This window comes from Leuciscus leuciscus (genome assembly GCF_965113295.1).
Source record: "Leuciscus leuciscus genome assembly, chromosome: 15".
Lineage (NCBI taxonomy): Eukaryota > Metazoa > Chordata > Actinopteri > Cypriniformes > Leuciscidae > Leuciscus > Leuciscus leuciscus.
The window spans coordinates 41,391,641-41,411,334 of record NC_138739.1 but is presented as its reverse complement, the minus strand read 5'-3'; the positions used below and the strand labels follow the sequence as shown (position 1 = coordinate 41,411,334).

The 19,694-nt window shown below is 44.1% G+C and overlaps 2 protein-coding genes across 3 annotated transcripts in view; one reads left to right on the top strand and one right to left on the bottom strand.

Annotated features, from left to right (window-relative positions):
- Positions 1-4,956, bottom strand: part of hps3 (HPS3 biogenesis of lysosomal organelles complex 2 subunit 1) — a 31,184-nt gene extending 26,228 nt beyond the window's left edge. Inside the window, exon 1 of one of the 2 annotated variants that reach the window (XM_082139715.1) lies at positions 4,632-4,956. In XM_082139715.1, the coding sequence (XP_081995841.1) occupies positions 4,632-4,860 (229 nt within the window). In that variant the 5' untranslated portion in view covers positions 4,861-4,956. The remainder of the gene's footprint in view (positions 1-4,631) is intronic. The other variant, XM_082139716.1, reaches the window with a different exon arrangement.
- A 1,416-nt stretch (positions 4,957-6,372) lies between these two features.
- LOC309476613 (uncharacterized protein) lies at positions 6,373-9,366 on the top strand. The gene is made up of 2 exons (XM_082139729.1): positions 6,373-9,026; positions 9,070-9,366. The coding sequence occupies exons 1-2, from the start codon at positions 7,377-7,379 to the stop codon at positions 9,229-9,231; spliced, it is 1,812 nt and encodes a 603-aa protein (XP_081995855.1). The 5' UTR covers positions 6,373-7,376; the 3' UTR covers positions 9,232-9,366.
- Positions 9,367-19,694: the final 10,328 nt, after the last annotated feature.

The following is a 19,694-nucleotide window of genomic DNA, read 5'->3' as shown; positions in this document are numbered from 1 at the left end:
AAAAATGATGGCCAGATTTTAAAGGAGAGTCTTGCATCTACTAACATGTACAAGTTCAAATAAAGTTTTGACAAAAAAGGTTTTATAAAAAGATAAACCTCGCTTATTTCAGCCTTTAAATCATTTTTATAAAAAGAATGAGTCAAAAAAGATAAATACTGACATTTACACTGCACATTAGCTTATCTTTTATTATTAAAAGTAAAATTTGGTCCGATTTTCCCGTGGCGTCTTAAAATAAGTTTTAATAGCTAATGGATTTCCACCACCGAGAAACGCTTGCTGTAGCTCTACTACAAGATTTATTTACGGAGAAGAAAAAAACACCCGTAGTGTTTGGGTGCACTCCCATCCTTCATGTTGACTCGCTGCGCCTGGAAAAAATTTGCGCGTCGCTTCAATTATTTGAAATAACGAACTTGAGCGCGCAAAACACGTGCTCGGCCCTGCATGTGAACGGCCCTTGGCGAGCTACCTCCAATCAGGACACGAGCTACTGGTAGCTCGCGAGCGACGTGTTGGAGACCCCTGTTCCAAAGGGTGTAGTGCTTTCCTAGTGACCACACTGACTTACTACAGGTGAAATTTTGACAATACCTCCCTTACTGTAAGTATAGTACAAACATATTATTATTATTAAAAATACTGTAATTTCTCCTTTTTTCATGTTCCAATGGTTATAGTATGTTCCTAGTGATCACTCAATTAACTTTGATAAATGTATTAGGTAAAAGTATGTATTAGAACTGCTGTTCCTTGTACAACACAATTCTTTCATTGATTAAAAAAATTCAGATATTTTAGGTTATTCATATTTTCAACGTTATAAATAAGCAACACCCTTATTGTAATGATTCAAGTTAAGTTTTTGTTATGAAGTCCTGAAGAAGTGGATTCTGGAACACACTGCTGCTTCAATGTATATCTAATGAGTGATTATAATCAAGGTATTAATCAATAGTTTTCCTTCTATATATCAAATGAGTTGAATGACTTCTCTAGGCTTATGAGATTTTACTTTGTTATAGAAATTATCAGTGTGATTATCGAAAATGTTATTTCATGTATCCTTTAAATGTCTGTATTTGATATCTGAGGTGTAACGTAAGGGTCTGGCCCATGCCAGGAATGCAGTAACAGTGCTTGCTCATTTATCCTGGCTTCCAGAGATGAAATGATGAAGATGACTTCTTTAACAGGTGTCACTACATCCATCTGCTTTTCTAGGCTACCCTGATAGCAATGGTCTCAGGAGTCATTGAAACCTATAGCTGAGAGACCATTTCTTAGTTAAAGTCTTTACTTTACAGTTAGATTTAAAGTATCCTCTCCTTGAGAGAAAGAACATGTTATCTTAATGTTTTGAGAAGACTCTCCTCCTCACCAAATCCAATCTTGAAGAAACTGTGTCTGTGTGTGTTAGTATTCTTGGTTACAGGTTAAGGAACAAGTGGAAATATAGCTGCAAGCAGTGATACGGGGCCAAGCCCCTGAAGCAGCAGCAAGAGCAGGAATAGTAAAAACAGCAGAAATTGAAGAAAAAAGAGCTGGTTTAGAAGTATAGGTGAAAATGAACTCAAAATGAACAGAAGTTCAGATGAGAATGAAAATAGAATGAACAAGACATACATTAATCCAAGAGGAAGAAAGATTAGTACAACGTTGAATAATAAAGGAATCGACATGACACAACATTACACACAATTTTTTTAAATCATGCCACGTGGGGCTCGAACCCATTATCTCTGGGTCAGATACCCGTCACTCATATCATTGCACCACTGGGAACTTGTGTTTTTGGCAAGATGAAGAAGGTCCAATAGTTCAAGTGAGAAGCAATTCAAAATGAATAATTTTTGTATAAATTTGCTGCATGTTGTATTTATCGAGTTCGTTCACATATAGGCACCATGTCTGGAACAGAAGCAACTTTTCCACCACTTAAGGCCACAATACCTCTTGCGATCTGGGAATGTGCCACACAGCATTCAAACCCACAACCGGAATGGTTCATGGTTCATGCTAACCAATTAGCATGCTAAGCTAACTACCATAAGGCAACAAATACAGGTCAAATTTGGAGAAAAATATCGGGAACGGTAGCAAAAATCTGTTCAGTCACTTCTGTGTGGCTCGGCCCAAAGATCAACTGAGACAATTTTCCAAAAAATTTAACAAAATTTGAATGAGGAGTAGCACAAAAAATTGAACACTGTACTTTTCAAAATGGCCACTAATGTAATGGGCAGAGTCTTATTGTAAGATATTGATTGTGATTACCATAATGAGTGGAATCAGATGTACTAAGTTTCATTTTACATCTATTTACATTCACATATACATCAAAGGGTTCAAAAGCTATAACCCTTTTAATGTTGCATTTTTGAACTGGTGGTGGCGCTACAGAGTTGGTCCTACAGACTCAAAAACTGGTCCAATTACTATTCATTACAATCACTACAAGTGTGGAAGGTCACGACGTGCCTAAATTCAGGGTCCGAATGTCAGAACAACTTAAACCAAGAGAGGATCAACAACAGCAACATTTTGAAGAGGTTAAATTGAAATATTACTCTAACCACAAGGAATTAATTACAACTTTTATGTATAATCCCAGTGGTATTCCATGAACAATTAGAAAGATAATAGAAATAAAACAGTGCACTGTACAGTATCTTGAATGCCTCCATGATCTTGCTGTTCATTATCTGTCAGATTTGCTGAACCAATGCGTACAGGTTCAGTCACTACTGTTAATAATAATGTAGCCCCTATTAATGTACTACAACCTTAAAAAAAAAAATTAAAAAAAATTAAAAATTAAAGTATTATATTCAGTCTGGTCACTAGGAAAGCACTACAGCCTTTGGAACACGAAAAAATACTTAGGGTGAATTACAGTAATTTTTTTTAAAACATATTTGTCAACTGTACGTACAGTAAAGGAGTTTTAGTCAAAATGTCACCTGTAGTAAGTCAGTGTGGTAACTAGGAACATGCTACAACCTTCGGAAAGTAAAAAATCCCTTTGGTGAATTAATGTAATTTTATTCTAAAAATATTTATGTACATTATGTACAGTGAGGCAGGTTTCCTAAATACAATCATTATAATGCACTTTTTATTGTTGCTAAAGTACAATCAATAGCATTAGAACACATAATGTGAGAGAGATCTGCTGGTACATCTGTACTTTGCAAAAATGTAGTTGTCTGTTTGCACAAATTGGAAAAAAAATATAACTTTTTAGACGGTCCCTATCTTCTTTACCACACACATTGAATGTTCAACTAAATTTGTATGCCATTAAAACAATATTTGCCCATTTTGATCGATTGTGGAGAGTGTTGTAGTTCACCATCTTTGTCCTAAAGATCATGTAGCTGCTTTTATTTAGCAAAAATGTGCTTTATTGCGCTTGTTATTGAGACAGTTTTTAAGCAAAAAAGTGCAAATGTGCGAGTATAAAACATGTTGCACTGAACTGTTTTTTCCTTTTTGAAGTGATTCCAATCATATTTCAAGCAGTTCATAACCATCATGGTGATCTGAAATGTCTCAGCTGAAGGAAATAATACTTTAGGGGTAGGGGTAGGGGTAGGGGTAGGGGTAGGGGTAGGGTTAGGGTTAGGGGTAGGGTTAGGGTTAGGGTTAGGGTTAGGGGTAGGGGTAGGGGTGGTGGCGCAATGGATAAGACACATGCCTTCGGTGTGAGAGACCTGGGTTCGAATCCACTGTGAGACACCAATGTGTCCCTGAGCAAGACACTTAACCCCTAGTTGCTCCAGAGGCGTGCGACCTCTGACATATATAGCAATTGTAAGTCGCTTTGGATAAAAGCGTCAGCTAAATGAATAAATGTAAATGTAAATGTTTATTTATCGGCTGTAATATATCGGCCAAATCTTCTCATGAAAGTATATTTTAGTGTATCATAAATTCTTGTCAGTACATTTAGCAGTTAGGGTTAGGGTTAGAGTGGGTTAGGGTTAGGGTTAAAAAGAATGGCTTTAATTAACCATTCTTCTACTTAAGTGGCTCACAAAAGCACCCTTAAGTTCAGCTAAAGTCAAGTCACCTTTATTTATACAGCGCTTTTTACAATACAGAGTGTTTCAAAGAAGCTTTACAGAGATAACAGGAAAATAATGCAACAAAGTTTGTTTCTAGAAGAAAATAGCATCATAGTCCAGCTTAAGTAAGTTCAGTGATGGTTCATTTTTGTTGTAAAAAAAGTTATTAATTTAGTTAATTTTGTTGTAAACAACAACAAAAAAAAAGTTATTAATTTAGTTCATTTATATATAAAGTCGCTCTGGAGAAAACCGTGATGTTATCGTCCAGCTCAGTTCAGTTCTCATATAATGGTGTCAATGCAGGCAGATCAATAATATTATTGAATATTAAATGTTAAGCCAAAAGCTAAATATAAACAAATAATTTCCCACTAAATCGCAAATAACATGCAATGTTTATTAAGAGTCCCAAAACATTGGTCAGTTTCCAGTGTGTTCTGTAATGAGTACTCTCTCTTTTTAAAATCATGTACTTTTTTTTCACAGGGGACCACGGTACTGTAAAAAGACTAGAGATAACACACTAATGATGTTGTAGTGCAGTGAGTGACTGACCCACAGTGCTGTGTCGGATGCTGAGCACCGAGCCCACGCTGCTGAAGCGGCAGATGAGCGGACACCCCCCCTCCTCCTCCCGGTCCCGGAGACTGTACGCCTCGATCCTGCAGCCTCCGGCGCTCACCACGAACAGCGCCCCACCGCCGCAGCACACAAGCCCGGGCTCCTGCTCCGCCGGCACGATGCGCTGCGACGCGAACGGGTGGCAGTTATAAACGTGAACCATTTCTGCGGCGCGGACTGTGCTCTACTACATGTCTGTGGATCACGGAAGAGTGGTGTAAACATTGACGATTCGCATGACACGGGATTGAAAGTGGGCGTGGTTTAGCGGCCCGAAAGCTGTCTCTAATTGGTCCGGTACGATGGGTCTAAATAATTATTCTGCTATTTTAACTACTTAATGAGTATTTTCAATTCATATACGATTTATGTTTCTCTGTCCTTATTTCGGTAATAATAAATTGTTTACGCCCCTGCTGAAGCAACATATAGACGTTAGCGTGGTCACGGGAAAGCTGTTACTTTTCTCATCGCTGTTTAGAGCGGACCAATCACAGTAGAGCACTGTGTACCAAACTAGAGTTTTTAAAGATCCTTTTATAGAGATTGATGCGGCGGATTTTAATTTGTGTGCCAGAAACCAATAACTAATGTTACAAGATTTAAACAATTATATGTGGTCATGGTCAAATGTTTTAAGCAGGACAAAAAAATCCTACAGAGATTTGAATGCGTCACAATGGAGGACTCGGCTTCCTGAGCCGCTAAGCGCCTCCTGTGGAGGAACAACAAATATGACACAAAACATTACATTGAACATTCACCGCACAATGCTGGATGGGTTTAATAGTCTGATCAATATCACATGCCTCACAGTCTTGTGACGGTCAGCACAAAATCATTAACAACGTGAGCTGTCAGTTCACTTGCCCGCCGAAAATCAGTTTATGAATTGATATATTTTGTCAAAACAAACAGTCGAGGAAAACTGGTGTGTGAATCTGTAAAGAATTGTAAAATCTACTGACTTCCTGGAAAATAAAAAAACAGCAATATAATGGCATGGGGTTGCTGACCATATATTGGTTTTCATATCTGTCTATCAAAGAACTTGGGTTCCCTTTCGTGGTCACTCCGAGTTACGTCGGATGACGACGATTGGGGTTTCGCTTAGAAGCCTATCACCTTCGAGTATATAAAACGAGCCAATGGCAATGAAATGCCATGGGTCTGCGGAATTTGCCTAGCGTAACTCCGCCCGCCGCAGGGGGTATAAAAGGAAGTACGCTGGCACAATGCAGATATGTTTTCGCTTCGGAGCCAAGAGTTTTCTTCACTCCTACAAGCTATTCTGTATCATCTTCACTCTACGAGACGAGCGGCTCTTCAGTGTGTTGGTGTGACGGCGTGTTCCAGCGAGATCGCATTGCCTGCTGCTGATCTGGGCAGTGATCTGCCGACAGTGTGTGTGTTTCTCCCTGGGCGCTTCAGCACTCTGCTGAGCTTTTCCTCTCTCTAAAAGAGCTGCACGAGGCACGTCTTTTTCAAGACGGCTCGCCCGTGTATTTACTGGATGTGGGCGCGTGATTCATCTGCCTAACGGTCACGAGCGCTGTTTCGCGTGTTGGGCTGATTCACGCTCGGCAGCGCTCGTGGGTGAGTCACGTTTTCTCTGCGGGAATGTGACCATCGCGATGTTTATAGATCGAGACTCAATGATCCCCGTGTGGGTAGAGTCCCCTCTGCCACACCCCAATCTATCTCTTCCTCGAGAGGGGATACTTTGGCTGGTGGCCAGGGTGATCTGAGGGTTACAGTGTGGCATAATACCGACGAGCATTCCTCGGGCCACGCCCCCCTCCACATCGCAAACCGTGGGGCTTCCGTGTGTACCTGGTTCTTCTTAGGGACCCAGTGTTTTCATTCGGGGCTCCAGCAGGTGGTGTCATGTCACTCACAGCATCACAAGGCGGGCTTGATTCCTCTGGAAATGAGGATTCGACTGCGTTGCCTCCCTCTGGAGTGTCAGCGTTAGTCGAGTCAGATCTAGAGCTGATGGCCATGCTTTCCCGGGCAGCTGAAAGCATCGGCTGGAGTGGCGCCGCCCTCCCCCTGAGCGCTGTAGGCTTCCCGGATGTGCATCAGGACGCTTCCGGCCCGCGGGCGTCCTCCGCCTTCGCTGCACTCGATCGCGTGGCGATCATGGGCTGTATGTTCTCTGTCACTATCGTGGCACAGGCATGCAGTGCTGTGTGTCGCCTTCGCCTTCGAGGCAGTGCTGACTCGGGAGTTCTGTCGGAACCGGCCGCAGTGGAACGCTAGTCCTTCCCTGGCCAACACTGACAGAACGCGGAAACTCGACCACGCCCCCTTGCTGGGACGCTATGCCTCCCATGCCCGGCTTGGTCGTTCCGCCGCGCACACTACTGACCTCGCTCTCGGGCGACATCGGTACCTGCGTGATCCTGGGTCAGGTGGTGTCCACTAGAGTGGTCCAGACATGGGCTCAGCCAGGTTGATGTGAGGGGGTCTGAGAATTCATTTTCTCAGCTCCCTCATGTCCCAGGCTGGGCTCCTCGGCGGTGTGGTTGAGGACTGTACCCTACAGTTTTTGACCCCCCCCCCCAGAAGCAGACTGAGGCCTTCTGCACCGACGGTCATCCGTCCGTGCGGTCTCCTTAGTCTGCTTCCCGCCGAGGCCACCTCCATGCGGCTCCTCCCCTCGGGCCTTCACTGGCCATGAGCAGGAGGAGGTCGCAGGAGGGCGGCGCTGCCCGTCTCCGCCCCTTAGACTGCCACGCCAGCCTAAGCAGCACTCTTGAAAAGCCCCGCGGCCCGCTAAACGCCAGGCTAAGCGGCGCTCCTGAGACGGGCAGCTCAGGATTGGCTTTCTTTTCTCTACAGGAGGTGGTAGCAGGGCCACTCCTTCCCCCGGTGGAGGGCCGGGGGAGAATCTTTTGTTCTCCACTCCCCGCTGCTCGTCCCACGACGGGCAGCACCCTAATGTGGTTAAAGAAAGAATCGAAATTCCCAATCCTGAGCCTACAGAGTCAGAGGGCCGCAGTGCGCGCCACCCTCGGGTCCCGCCACTGCCGCCCTCCTCTGTCCCAGAGGTCTGGGATGACAGCACGCGCCGCCCACGGGCCACGCTCCTCTCATCCCCCTCTGTCGCCAGACCCCTGCCAGAGCACGCCCCCGTGGGACGCGCGCCCTCCCCTGGCCTCCTCTGGCAGGACGCGGTTAATGACCGTGCCCCCGCACAGGGCCGCGATGCCACCCTCGCCGGTGCCGGTCATTCCGCCTCGCTGCCCCACCGACGGTACGTCTGTGGTTCGTATGACCCCGCTGGTGCACTTTCTGGAGGCCTGGCTAGAGCTTCCCAGACTGTCCCGCTGGGTCGCGAGAACCATCAGGCTCGGCTACGCGATTCAGTTCGCGCGATCTCCTCCCCGCTTCAGCGGAGTCCGCTTCACTATGGTCGGTGGCAATGCCCCTGTCATGAGAGCGGAGGTCGTCACCCTGCTGGCGAAGGGTGCGATCGAGATTGTCCCTCCAGCCGAAATGAAGTCCGGCTTCTACAGCCCTTACTTCATTGTACCCAAGAAGTCCGGTGGGTTACGGCCAATCCTCGACCTGCGCGTCTTGAACCGCTCCCTTCACAGGCTGCCGTTCAAGATGCTAACGGCCAAACACATCCTCCAGTGTGTGCGGCCGCAGGATTGGTTTGCAGCGATCGACCTGAAGGACGCTTACTTCCATGTCTCCATTTTACCTCGACACAGACCGTTTCTACGGTTTGCTTTCGAGGGGCAGGCATACCAGTACGCGGTTCTCCCTTTCGGGCTAGCCCTGTCTCCTCGCGTCTTTACGAAGGTCGTCGAGGCAGCCCTTGTTCCCCTTCGGGAACACGGGGTTCGCATCCTGAACTATCTCGACGACTGGCTTATCCTAGCTCACTCTCGAGACCAGGTTTGCGAACACAGGGACCTAGTGCTCCGGCACCTAGTCCGTCTGGGCCTTCGGGTCAACTGGGAGAAGAGCAAACTCTGCCCCGTGCACAGGATCTCTTTTCTCGGTATGGAGATCGACTCGGTCGCCATGTGCGCGCAGCTTACGAGCGAGCGCGCGCAGTCACTGCTGACTTGTCTTCGTCAGTTCGAGGACAAGAGTGCGGTTCCACTGAAACTTTTTCAGAGGCTCCTGGGGCATATGGCATCCGCAGCCGCAGTAACGCCGCTGGGATTGCTTCATATGAGACCGCTTCAGCTTTGGCTTCGCGATCGAGTCCCGAGGTGGGCATGGCAACACGGCACGCTCCGAGTCCCAGTGACTCCAGCCTGCCGTCAGACCTTCACCCCGTGGGCGAACCTCAATTTTCTACGGGCCGGAGTGCCCTTAGAACGAGTTTCCCGGCATGTTGTTGTGTCAACAGATGCCTCCAACACGGGCTGGGGCGCCATGTGCAATGGTCATGCTGCCGCGGGCTTCTGGACAGGACCCCAGCGCCTTTGGCATGTCAATTGCCTCGAGTTGCTGGCTGTACGTCTCGCCCTGCACCGCTTCCATGCGCTGCTCAGGGGCCAGCACGTACTAGTCCGATCAGACAATACCGCAACAGTAGCGTACATCAACCACCAGGGTGGTCTACGCTCCCGCCGTATGTCGCAACTCGCTCGCCACCTCCTCATATGGAGTCAGAAGCATCTGAGGTCGCTTCGAGCCATTTATATCCCGGGACACCTGAACCAGGCGGCCGACGAGCTGTCTCGAGTTCGGCCTCTCGCAGGAGAATGGCGACTCCATCCCCAGACGGCCCAGCTGATTTGGGGTCAGTTCGGCGACGCACAGGTAGACCTGTTTGCCTCCCACGACTCGTCCCATTGCGACCTGTTTTACTCCCTGACCGAGGGCACGCTCGGCACGGATGCACTGGCGCACAGCTGGCCGCGGGGCCTACGCAAGTATGCGTTTCCCCCAGTGAGCCTTCTTGCGCAGACCTTGCGCAAGATCAGGGAGGACGAGGAGCAGGTCATTTTGGTTGCCCCGTATTGGCCCAACCGGACCTGGTTCTCCGAACTAGTACTCCTCGCGACAGCACCTCCCTGGCCAATTCCTCTGAGGAAGGACCTCCTTTCTCAGGGACGGGGCACCTTATGGCACCCTCGTCCCGATCTTTGGAACCTCCACGTGTGGCTCCTGGACGGGACGAGGCAGGTTTGAGTACCCTACCACCTGCGGTGGTGGCTACCATCACTTCCGCTAGAGCATCGTCCACGAGACATGCCTATGCGTTGAAGTGGAACCTCTTCGTCAACTGGTGTTCTTCTAAACATCAAGAACCCACGAAATGCCCGATCAGTGTCGTGCTTTCCTTCCTGCAAGAAGGGTTGGAGCGAAGGCTGTCTCCCTCCACCCTGAAAGTGTATGTTGCCGCCATTGCCGCACATCACGAAGCAGTTGATGGTAAGTCTCTGGGAAGGCACGACCTGATCGTCAGGTTCCTGAGGGGAGCGAGGAGACTAAATCCTCCTCGTCCTCCCTTCGTACCCTCTTGGGACCTCTCAGTGGTTCTAACTGCCCTGCAGAGTGCTCCATTTGAGCCTTTACAGTCAGTGGAGCTTAAGTTCCTGTCTATGAAGACAGCGCTCCTGGTTGCATTGGCCTCCATCAAGAGGGTAGGGGACCTGCAGGCATTTTCGGTTGACGAAGCGTGCCTGGAATTCGGGCCGGCTAACTCTCACGTGATCCTGAGACCCCGGCTTGGATACGTGCCCAAGGTTCCTACCACACCCTTTCGAGACCAGGTAGTGAACCTGCAAGCGCTGCCCTTGGAGGAGGCAGACCCAGCCTTGGCACTGCTCTGTCCAGTACGCGCCCTCCGTGCTTACGTGGACAGAACGCGGTGTTTCAGGACCTCAGACCAGCTCTTTGTCTGTCATGGTGGGAAGCTGAAGGGAAAGGCTCTCTCAAAGCAAAGGTTATCCCACTGGATAGTGGATACCATTGCTTTGGCATACCAGCAGCAAGGTCGTCCGTGCCCCCTTGGTGTGAAAGCCCACTCCACACGTAGTGTGGCTTCCTCTTGGGCTCTAGCGCATGGCGCCTCGCTAACAGACATTTGTAGAGCTGCAGGCTGGGCGACACCCAACACATTCGCGAGATTCTATAATCTCCGAGTAGAGCCAGTTTCTTCTCATGTACTCGCTTCAACCAGCCGGTGCTAGATTCTGCTCAGGTGTCTTCGCTTGCTCGCCATTCCTCTCCACGGACGGGATACGTGCGATATTTCTCTCAGGTGAGTCTGATAAGCTCTGAGTTTCCTCCAGCACTGGTTACGTCAACGCCTGAGTTATGCCAATCTGCCATAACGCAGCTTTTGCGCTTGACTAGGTGCCTCCATGTGCATGGTTCCCCCTCTGGGCGACCCCCACATGTGTATTCCACTGTAAGTCTCCTTGTGAGCGTGTGTCTTTCCCTTGGCAAGCCACCTTGCCACCCCTGGGGTTTAAAATTCCACCTGCGGCTGGACACCCCAGTGATTTTCCATATGCAGCCCTCTGGGTCATATGTGTATTCTAAGTCCCCCCCATCAATGGCTGGGCATAACTGCATATTTCTCTCTGGAGATATGCTTCCCAGTGTACCTTGGTATCCCTGTGTTAAGTAGGACTCCTTCGTTCGTGCTAGTCTCACAACAGGGAGCTCAGACTTACGCAGGGCACTGGAAGACAGCCGAGGTGGCGTGATTAGACTGGAACCCCAATCGTCGTCATCCGACGTAACTCGGAGTGACCACGAAAGGGAACGTCTCGGTTACGGATGTAACCCTCGTTCCCTGAGTGGGAACGGAGACGTTACGTCTTCCTGCCACTTCCGCTGTACCGCTGAAAAACGCCTGGGGCTAGTCTCGGCTCCTCAGCGAAGACATATCTGCATTGTGCCAGCGTACTTCCTTTTATACCCCCTGCGGCGGGCGGAGTTACGCTAGGCAAATTCCGCAGACCCATGGCATTTCATTGCCATTGGCTCGTTTTATATACTCGAAGGTGATAGGCTTCTAAGCGAAACCCCAATCGTCGTCATCCGACGTAACGTCTCCGTTCCCACTCAGGGAACGAGGGTTACATCCGTAACCGAGACGTTATGATTGGTTTCTTTCATTGTTTATTATTTTTCTGATTAGGCCTATATTACTTTTATTGCATCATTTTGTTATATTCAGGACAGTTTTACTCTCAACTCTCGTACCTGCAAACTTATCTGTGTGCAAATGTACTAATTGTGCACACCACATTTAATTTGATTTGGTTAATACAATTGAATTGATAAAAACTGTTCATTGCATTATATTTGAACATTTTAATGTTCAATTTATGTTCTAAAAAATCTGAAGGCCGTCCATCATTTTGACAGATTACATTGAGGGTGATCTATTGTGCTGGTAACTAGTAACTGTAATTCCCACCCCTGTCCAGTGTGGCAGCAGAGCAGGAGTTCAGGCTCCAGAATAAAATTAAAACTGACACATGAACCCAGTTTAAGTCCATTTTATAATAATAAAGTTATAATACTTATACTTACATAATTAATTTTCTAATCCAGTTAATTTGTTTTAAATGGTGGCTGTCATCAAAACTTGACGGATTCACTCAAAAATACATTCAATATTAAAGAACAATAAATATATATATTTACAGGGACGGATTATGAAACGTCTATGAAAAGGCCCTGGGGCCAATTATCTCCAAAGGTAAGTTTATGAATAAAGATTAAAATGTTGTGAGGTAAACAGGTCAATTTAGCTATGAATTAATTTAATTAATTGGTGCAATGTCATTTGAACGGGCCGTAACGATCAGCTCTGCAGCAGATTAATATCCAAACTATAATGAAGACACGATTTATTAGCACGGTAACAGATTAGCAGTTTAAGACATTAAATTCGAAAGCACAAAACACAAGAACACTTCTCTCTGAATACAAACGAGACTTAACTGATTATTCTAACACATAAAACTAATATCTAACACAAACCACACATTCATACGAGTTGCAGAAATAAAGAAAGTGAGGAAATAATGATTTTTAAGAGTGAGATGATGAAATCCCAAGTTTCTAGCAATATATGCACTTATAAGACATGACCTGAACGAACCATCAATCATTCATTTAACTATTCTATCATTTCTTAGGCAGGGTTATTACATTTTATATCAATGCACCAGTTCAGCTAAGAGTCTGGAGGCTACTTGCGTTTGCATTCCTTTGGTGATTTCGGAAGATGTGGTTGGCTGGAAATAGAGTCATCAGTGTCCCAATGTGTAGAAAGCCAGGGTCCTTAATTCATGAACACAATATACTGGTTCACGACCTAGGTGTTCCATATTCCCTGGTTCTGCGTTTCTTGGTTTTGTCACATGGGCTTTTATTTTGAAGTGCATTTTCTGTTCCCCTTGTTCCAGTGTTTCCCTTTTCATTTTTAGTTCCTGTTTGCCTATAGTAATTAATCAGTCTCACCTGTGCCTTGTTAAACCATTTTAGTACGCCTCCTCCTCCTCACCCAGGATGATTGGCCGTTTCTCAATATGCGTTCTTGTCTGTACTTGTGTTCTTGTGAAACGTCATCAGTCGCTGCCCAAGTACTGTTCCAATTCAAAGTTCACATCTAGCCAAGTCCAGTTCAAATCCCCGGATGTGTTCTTGATCCGCCCCTTTTACCGAGGATGCATCGAGAGGTGACTTGTGCAGACTTGAGACAGCCAGGTATCCCAGAATGCATCTCACACCAACCAGCAAGCGTCAATAGCAGAGGAGAAACCCCGCGTAATTTAAAAATACTGCTGTTATTGTGTCACGAAATGTAGTTTTAAGAGTTTTTTCAGGCGAGAATGTAGTTGTTTAAAGCTCAAATCTTTGGTTTATTTATAAAGATAGCGCCTATTTAAAAATTGTATCTGACGTTTTCGGAGTTGTGAGATCCAGGCAATCGGACGCTCGGCGCTCATGTACCCTGCCGAGAACAGCCTTTCCTTGCTAGTGCTGCTGACATTTGCCGCTGGCTCGGATGTCTCTAGTCTAGTGGTTTAACATGAGATATAAATCGTCTTGTGTATATCTAACGGGCTATTTATTTATTTTATTTGTCATAGCTTTATATATTTAGTCTATTTAACTTTAACGTTGTAGCCCAGAGTGCTGACTTATGTTTGACTGAATCGTTTGCTTTATTATTGAATAGCTTCTTATACCTTTTAGGCTACTTATACTTTTATAATGGCTATTATTGATCATTAAAACTGACATTTAACAAAAAAGGTTATGTCATTTTATTTTATATATTTAAAACATATAAAATATTTTATTATACATGTTGCACACATTCTCTTCACTGTATGTACATACATAATAAAATAAAATGACACAACCCTGTCTCTTTTTGCTAAATGTCAGTTTTAATGATCAATATTATATATTTTTTATGTCTCATATTTTTTAAATGGAAACAAAAAGAGTCAGGGTTGTGTTTTATATTTCGTGTTGTTATAAATATATGCAGTGAAGATAATCAATTGCGTTGCCTGAACCACGTTTGTGTGGCCATTAATATGTTTAAGATTTTTTTAGATGAAAATGAAAAGAGGCAGAGTGGTGGTTTATAACATATTTTGTTTTATTGTAGCCTAAATATACATAAAGAGATAGCCGGTGTAGCCAGAGCGAGCTGAGTGACGCTATCAAGTACGCCGCTGTTCCATTTGCAGAATTATCGGACTTGCGTCCTCTCGTCCTCGGGAGTTCGTTCTCCTGAGTCGAACTTGTCAAGTCCGAACTACCAAGGACTCAAGTCCGAAGTTTGCGTACTTGGTATTAAGAAACGGCTATTGTTTCCTTGAGGACCATACCATTGAGTTTTTGGATGGAGGGGTCCTCGAGAGGTTTGTTGATTCTGTCAATGAGTGTTTCCTCCTTCACTGTGGTCCTTGGACCCAGCACATGATCTCACTACCACGCCAAAGCCTTCTCATATCATGGCCGCCATGCCAGAGTTTCCCTGTGTTCCCCCTGTCCCGGCCAAGGAGGCTATCACTGAACTTTCTGTTCTCCCTGTTGTGGCCATGGAGGTCGTTCCTGAACTTTTCCTCTTCTCCGCTGTGGTGGTCTCCAGCTCCACCTGCTCCATCTTGGTGGTCACCTTTTAAAAATATTGTTTCGTTTTGCCTCGTCCGTTGGTTATCATTGTAAAACATTGCAGTTTCTGGGCTAAGACACACAGAATTCAGTGAGCTTGCGCTTTAGAGATTGACAGCCTTAAGTCAAGTCAAGTCATCTTCATTTATATAGCGCTTTTAACAATGTAGATTGTTCCAAAGCAGCTTTACATTGATAATAGGAAAGTAAAGTAAAGTGTTTTGGCTTTATAGCAGCTCTAGAATAAAGTTATTGTCCATCTAAAGGTAGTTTTGATTGATTCACTTCCGTCGCAGCGATCATTAGTTATGAACTTAGGGGCCGCTAACACGACACCGTTTTAACAGAAAACTCTGAAGTTCTTTCTGCGCAAACTTCAAAAACGTGAACCAGTGAGAACGCTGATGGCGTGCACATGCGCATTACGAGTTCAGTCTATAGGTGTGTGCGTATGAATATATGTGCGCAGGCGTGTAGTCCTTCCCTACAAACCAACCCTCAACAAACTACTTGTCTGGCCTTAAAATTAATAATACAGAATTTGTATCGCTTCCGCGTAGCCACGTGAACCGGAATTATCCCGACAGCGCTTTATCTGTAGAGAGGTAAAGGGAGGGGAGGGAGGCCTTCACAGGGGAGAGACTAGTTGACACTTATGGACTGTGTTGTCGTCACGTCCAGGCGCAGGTCCTTCATCAGATCTGGATACGGCCTGGATCCGGCGGACTGCGGTAAACCTCGGGATAAACAGAGTGACTAATATTAGCGTAGACGCCATTCTTCTTATGAATCAAATTTGTCCTTAGGGAGACTACAATGCACTGCCTGATGCGATACTGTAGTAGACAGTTGTATAGTTATAATTTTCTTCCTGATATTATCAATCTTGTAGGTGAAGAAGTTCATAAAGTCATTACTGCTGTGCTGCTTGGAAACTTCTGGGCTTGAAGCTTTATATTTCGTTAGTTTAGTCACTGTTTCAAATAAATACCTAGGGTTTTGTTTATTTTCTTCTAATAGGGTTGAAAAATAAGCAGATCTAGCAGCTTTTAAGGCCTCTCTGTATGCAATCATGCTCTCTCTCCATGAAATGCAAAATACCTCTAGTTTTGTTTTCTTCCAGTTGCGCTCCATTTTTCTGGCTGCTCTCTTAAGGACCTGAGTGTGCTCGTTGTACCACGGCGTTGGACTATTTTCTTTAATCTTTAAACGCAAAAGAGCAACTGTGTCTTAAGTGCTGGAAAAGAGAGAGTTAAAAGTTTCTGTCGCAATATTGAGTTCTTCTAAGCTATCTGGGATGCTGAGATGATGAAACTGATCAGGAAGATTATTAATAAAGCAATCTTTAGTGGCAGAAGTGATAGGTCTAACATATTTGTAACACAGAGTCAGCTTTGCAGCCTTGGCTAAATGAAGTTTACACCAGACTAGATAATGATCTGAGATGTCATCGCTCTGCTGCAGAATTTCAACAGCATCAACATTGATTCCATGTGATAATATTAGATCTAGAGTATGATTACGACAATGAGTAGGTCCTGACACGTGTTGTCTAACTCCAATAGAGTTAAGAATGTCTTTAAATGTCAATCCCAATGCATCTTTTTCGTTATCTACATGTATATTAAAATCACCAACAATTAGGACTTTATCTGCTGCCAGTACTAACTCCAGGGACGGACTGACAATCTGTGCGTTCTGGAAAAGTCCAGAACGGCCGTCCAACCAAGGGCCGTCGGCACAAAAAAAGTGTAATATAGCAATATGAACAGCCAACAGCAGGGACACTAATACGATCACTTATATGCTACGTGTAAAAAAAAAAACTGAGGAAGAAGAGTAGGCCTACTAGCCACTGACAGAAAGTTAGTTTTATAAGGCTTAGGCTACAGCCTATACTGCACTTTTAAATTTGCTTACATTATATTTGAATAGTTAAGTTAGTTATAGTAGGCTATATAGCAGTGGTCTCCAACGTGGTGTCTGTGAGTTGCCCGCTAAACACATTCTATAAATAGCCCCAACTTGCCAATAGCGATCCACTGTAAATCGGGGCTCCAGACCTCGACTAAATGGTATCATTTTGCGACCTTTTTTCGTGCCGGTGCAACTAAACATTTGCACTTTTGCCTCTACAAAATTACCCAACTCTCTTTAAAGCAATACTATGTAGCTTTTCAACCTTCATAATATATTTCCAAGACCCTTGTGATGGTACATCGACTTACAATAGGTTGAATGACACGTCTGCCATAGCCTGACGGGGTCTGTATCGCTTTTACTGGCACTACATAACTTCGGGGTTCGGGTAGTAACCCGAGCACAAAAAGAACAAAAGAATTCGACTGCTTTACGGCATACGTCACTTCCCCCACCACTTCCTCAAATTTGGACGTGAGAGGCCAACCAGCGTTTGTTTTTCGGCTTTCGTGCGTATGTTTTTGTCATGGCCAAAGCAGCAACGGACAAAAAAAAAAGTCAGAAGTAAGCCTATGTCTAAACGGCGTGTACAAGTTTGGTAGGAGCTACATTCTTGCATGTAAATAATACATGATTAGACGGACAAAATTATCTTTTAGGCTTACTATCCTAATGACTGCAGGCTGATAGTCATGTTTGTTTATTTATTTTTCTGGTGAAAGTATCTTGCCTCAGGCTATAGTGCAAATCGCTTTTTCAACTTTGCAGATTCAGCTATGGTAGCTTGATATTATAATATTGACGATATATGGCTATTACCTACCACACAAACATTGAATTGAATTAGCATTCTTTAAAACAGTAGCCAATAGGCTACTATAATGACGCTGGCTTGCAAACGTGAGCTACACGATCTTTTGGCGTTTGAAAAAAATAAAACCCATGAAATTATATTCATATGACATGCTGAAATATATGCCACTGTACCTGTGATGAAGACATTTCACACGCAACGCAGGCAGTCTGCCCAAGACGTGAGAACTCCTTCTGCAGAGTTCGGGGGTATCGGCTTGTCAACAAATGCACATGTATCCCCTGGTGTAACCATGACAGATTTTACGACAGTAGTAGAAGACAATACTGTTTCCCAACTGTAGGGGGACCCAGAGAGCAAAACTTACATGGTGTTGCTTTAATTATATGCTGTCATTTGCGTTGAGTATAAGAAACATCAAATGGCAAATGCTCAAAAAGCGGAACAAAACTTGTTTGATTTGAGCAGCGCAGAGCATTATCAGCTCGGCCCAAAAAACAGCGATCGCGGCCAAAGCAGCTGTGCGGGCTGATCTCGATCACACGAACATTATTACACAGAGCTGCACGATCCACTGAGAAGCAGTTCAATTCAGTGCAGAATTCTCTATCTCTATTATAAACCCACAGATGACATTGTGATTTAAGCTTGTTAAAAGCCAGATGAAACAGCGCTGATATTCTCAACATATTGATGCAAAAAACAGGCGAGACATTGTTCCAAGAACAAACCAGTTAGAAGACATTTCACTCCATAACTTATGAATTAACTGTAGTAAAACAAACTTTTTTGGCAGAAATGTGCCTGTATATATTCATATTAAAAATGCTGTTATATTAATATAGAATAAATGTATTAAATGTTATGAAGTAATGTTTTTGTTTAGAAGTTATGGCAGTTTATTTATTTATTTTTGCATTTATATTTATACTAAATATTTGGGCTACTGTTTTTGATTACACATACAATAGGTTTATAGAAATTCAACAAAAAAATCAATAAATACTTTAATAATTTTTCAGGAATTGTTGATTTTTTTGAACCAGAATATCAAGATATTTTATTATTTCGCATATGATGGTGAATAGTAAAAAAGCACAACCATGTTATATGTGTATAATAAATATTTTTGAGTATAACAAACAAAAATCCCTTCTAGATTATTTTATCCCTTGAGGTAGCCCTCGCACACAAAAAGGTTGGACCCTGGTATATAGTAACTATATGTTTTATAATTACAAGTTTGTGTAATTTGGGGTTTCTGTAGCCAGTGACATTTCATTATTTGTATTTTATGGCATTGTAAATGTTTTGTTTTTATTTGAAGGCTGAGGCTTCATTAATAAACACAACCCCAATTATCATCATTGTTTTGAGATGTTACTTGCTGTCTGATAGGCTACAGTATTGTGGCATAGTATCAGGACATCCTGGCTATAGTGTCTGTTGCACACGGCTAGAGGCGAATGGCCGGATGATGGGCCTATTTGGGAGAAAGTCCAGGGCTGTTTTTTAGCCCCAGTCCGTCCCTGACTAACTCTGATAGAAATTCAGCAAATTCTTTGATAAAGTCTGTATGGTGCCCTGGTGGCTACAGTAGCCAGCACAAATCTCAAGCGCGATTTATCATTTACACTATATATTGCTATATTAAGCACCAACACTTCAAAAGAATTATATTTGAAACTAGACATCTTAGTAATTCTGAAGATATTACTTTAGATTACAGCAACACCTCCCGCATTGCCTTTCAGACGAGGCTCATGTTTATAACAGTAATCTTGCGGGGTGGACTCATTTAAAGTAATGTAATCGTTTGGTTTTAGCCAGGTTTCTGTCAAACACAGCACATCTAGATTATAGTCTGTAATCATATCATTAACAATAAGTGCTTTTGAAGTAAGGGATCTAATATTCAGCAACCCAAGCTTTATCATTTGCTCATTTGTATTATATCTGTTTTTCATTTGTTGAACATCAATTAAATTTTAACCCTTAGATGGGTTTGGAAGTTTTTTGTATGTCCTAATTTGGGGAACAGACAGTCTCTATATGATGATATCTAGGTGAAAGAGTCTCTATGTGATGGGATTTATCTAACCTCAGTGACGTGAGACAGCTAGCAGACGGTTGGT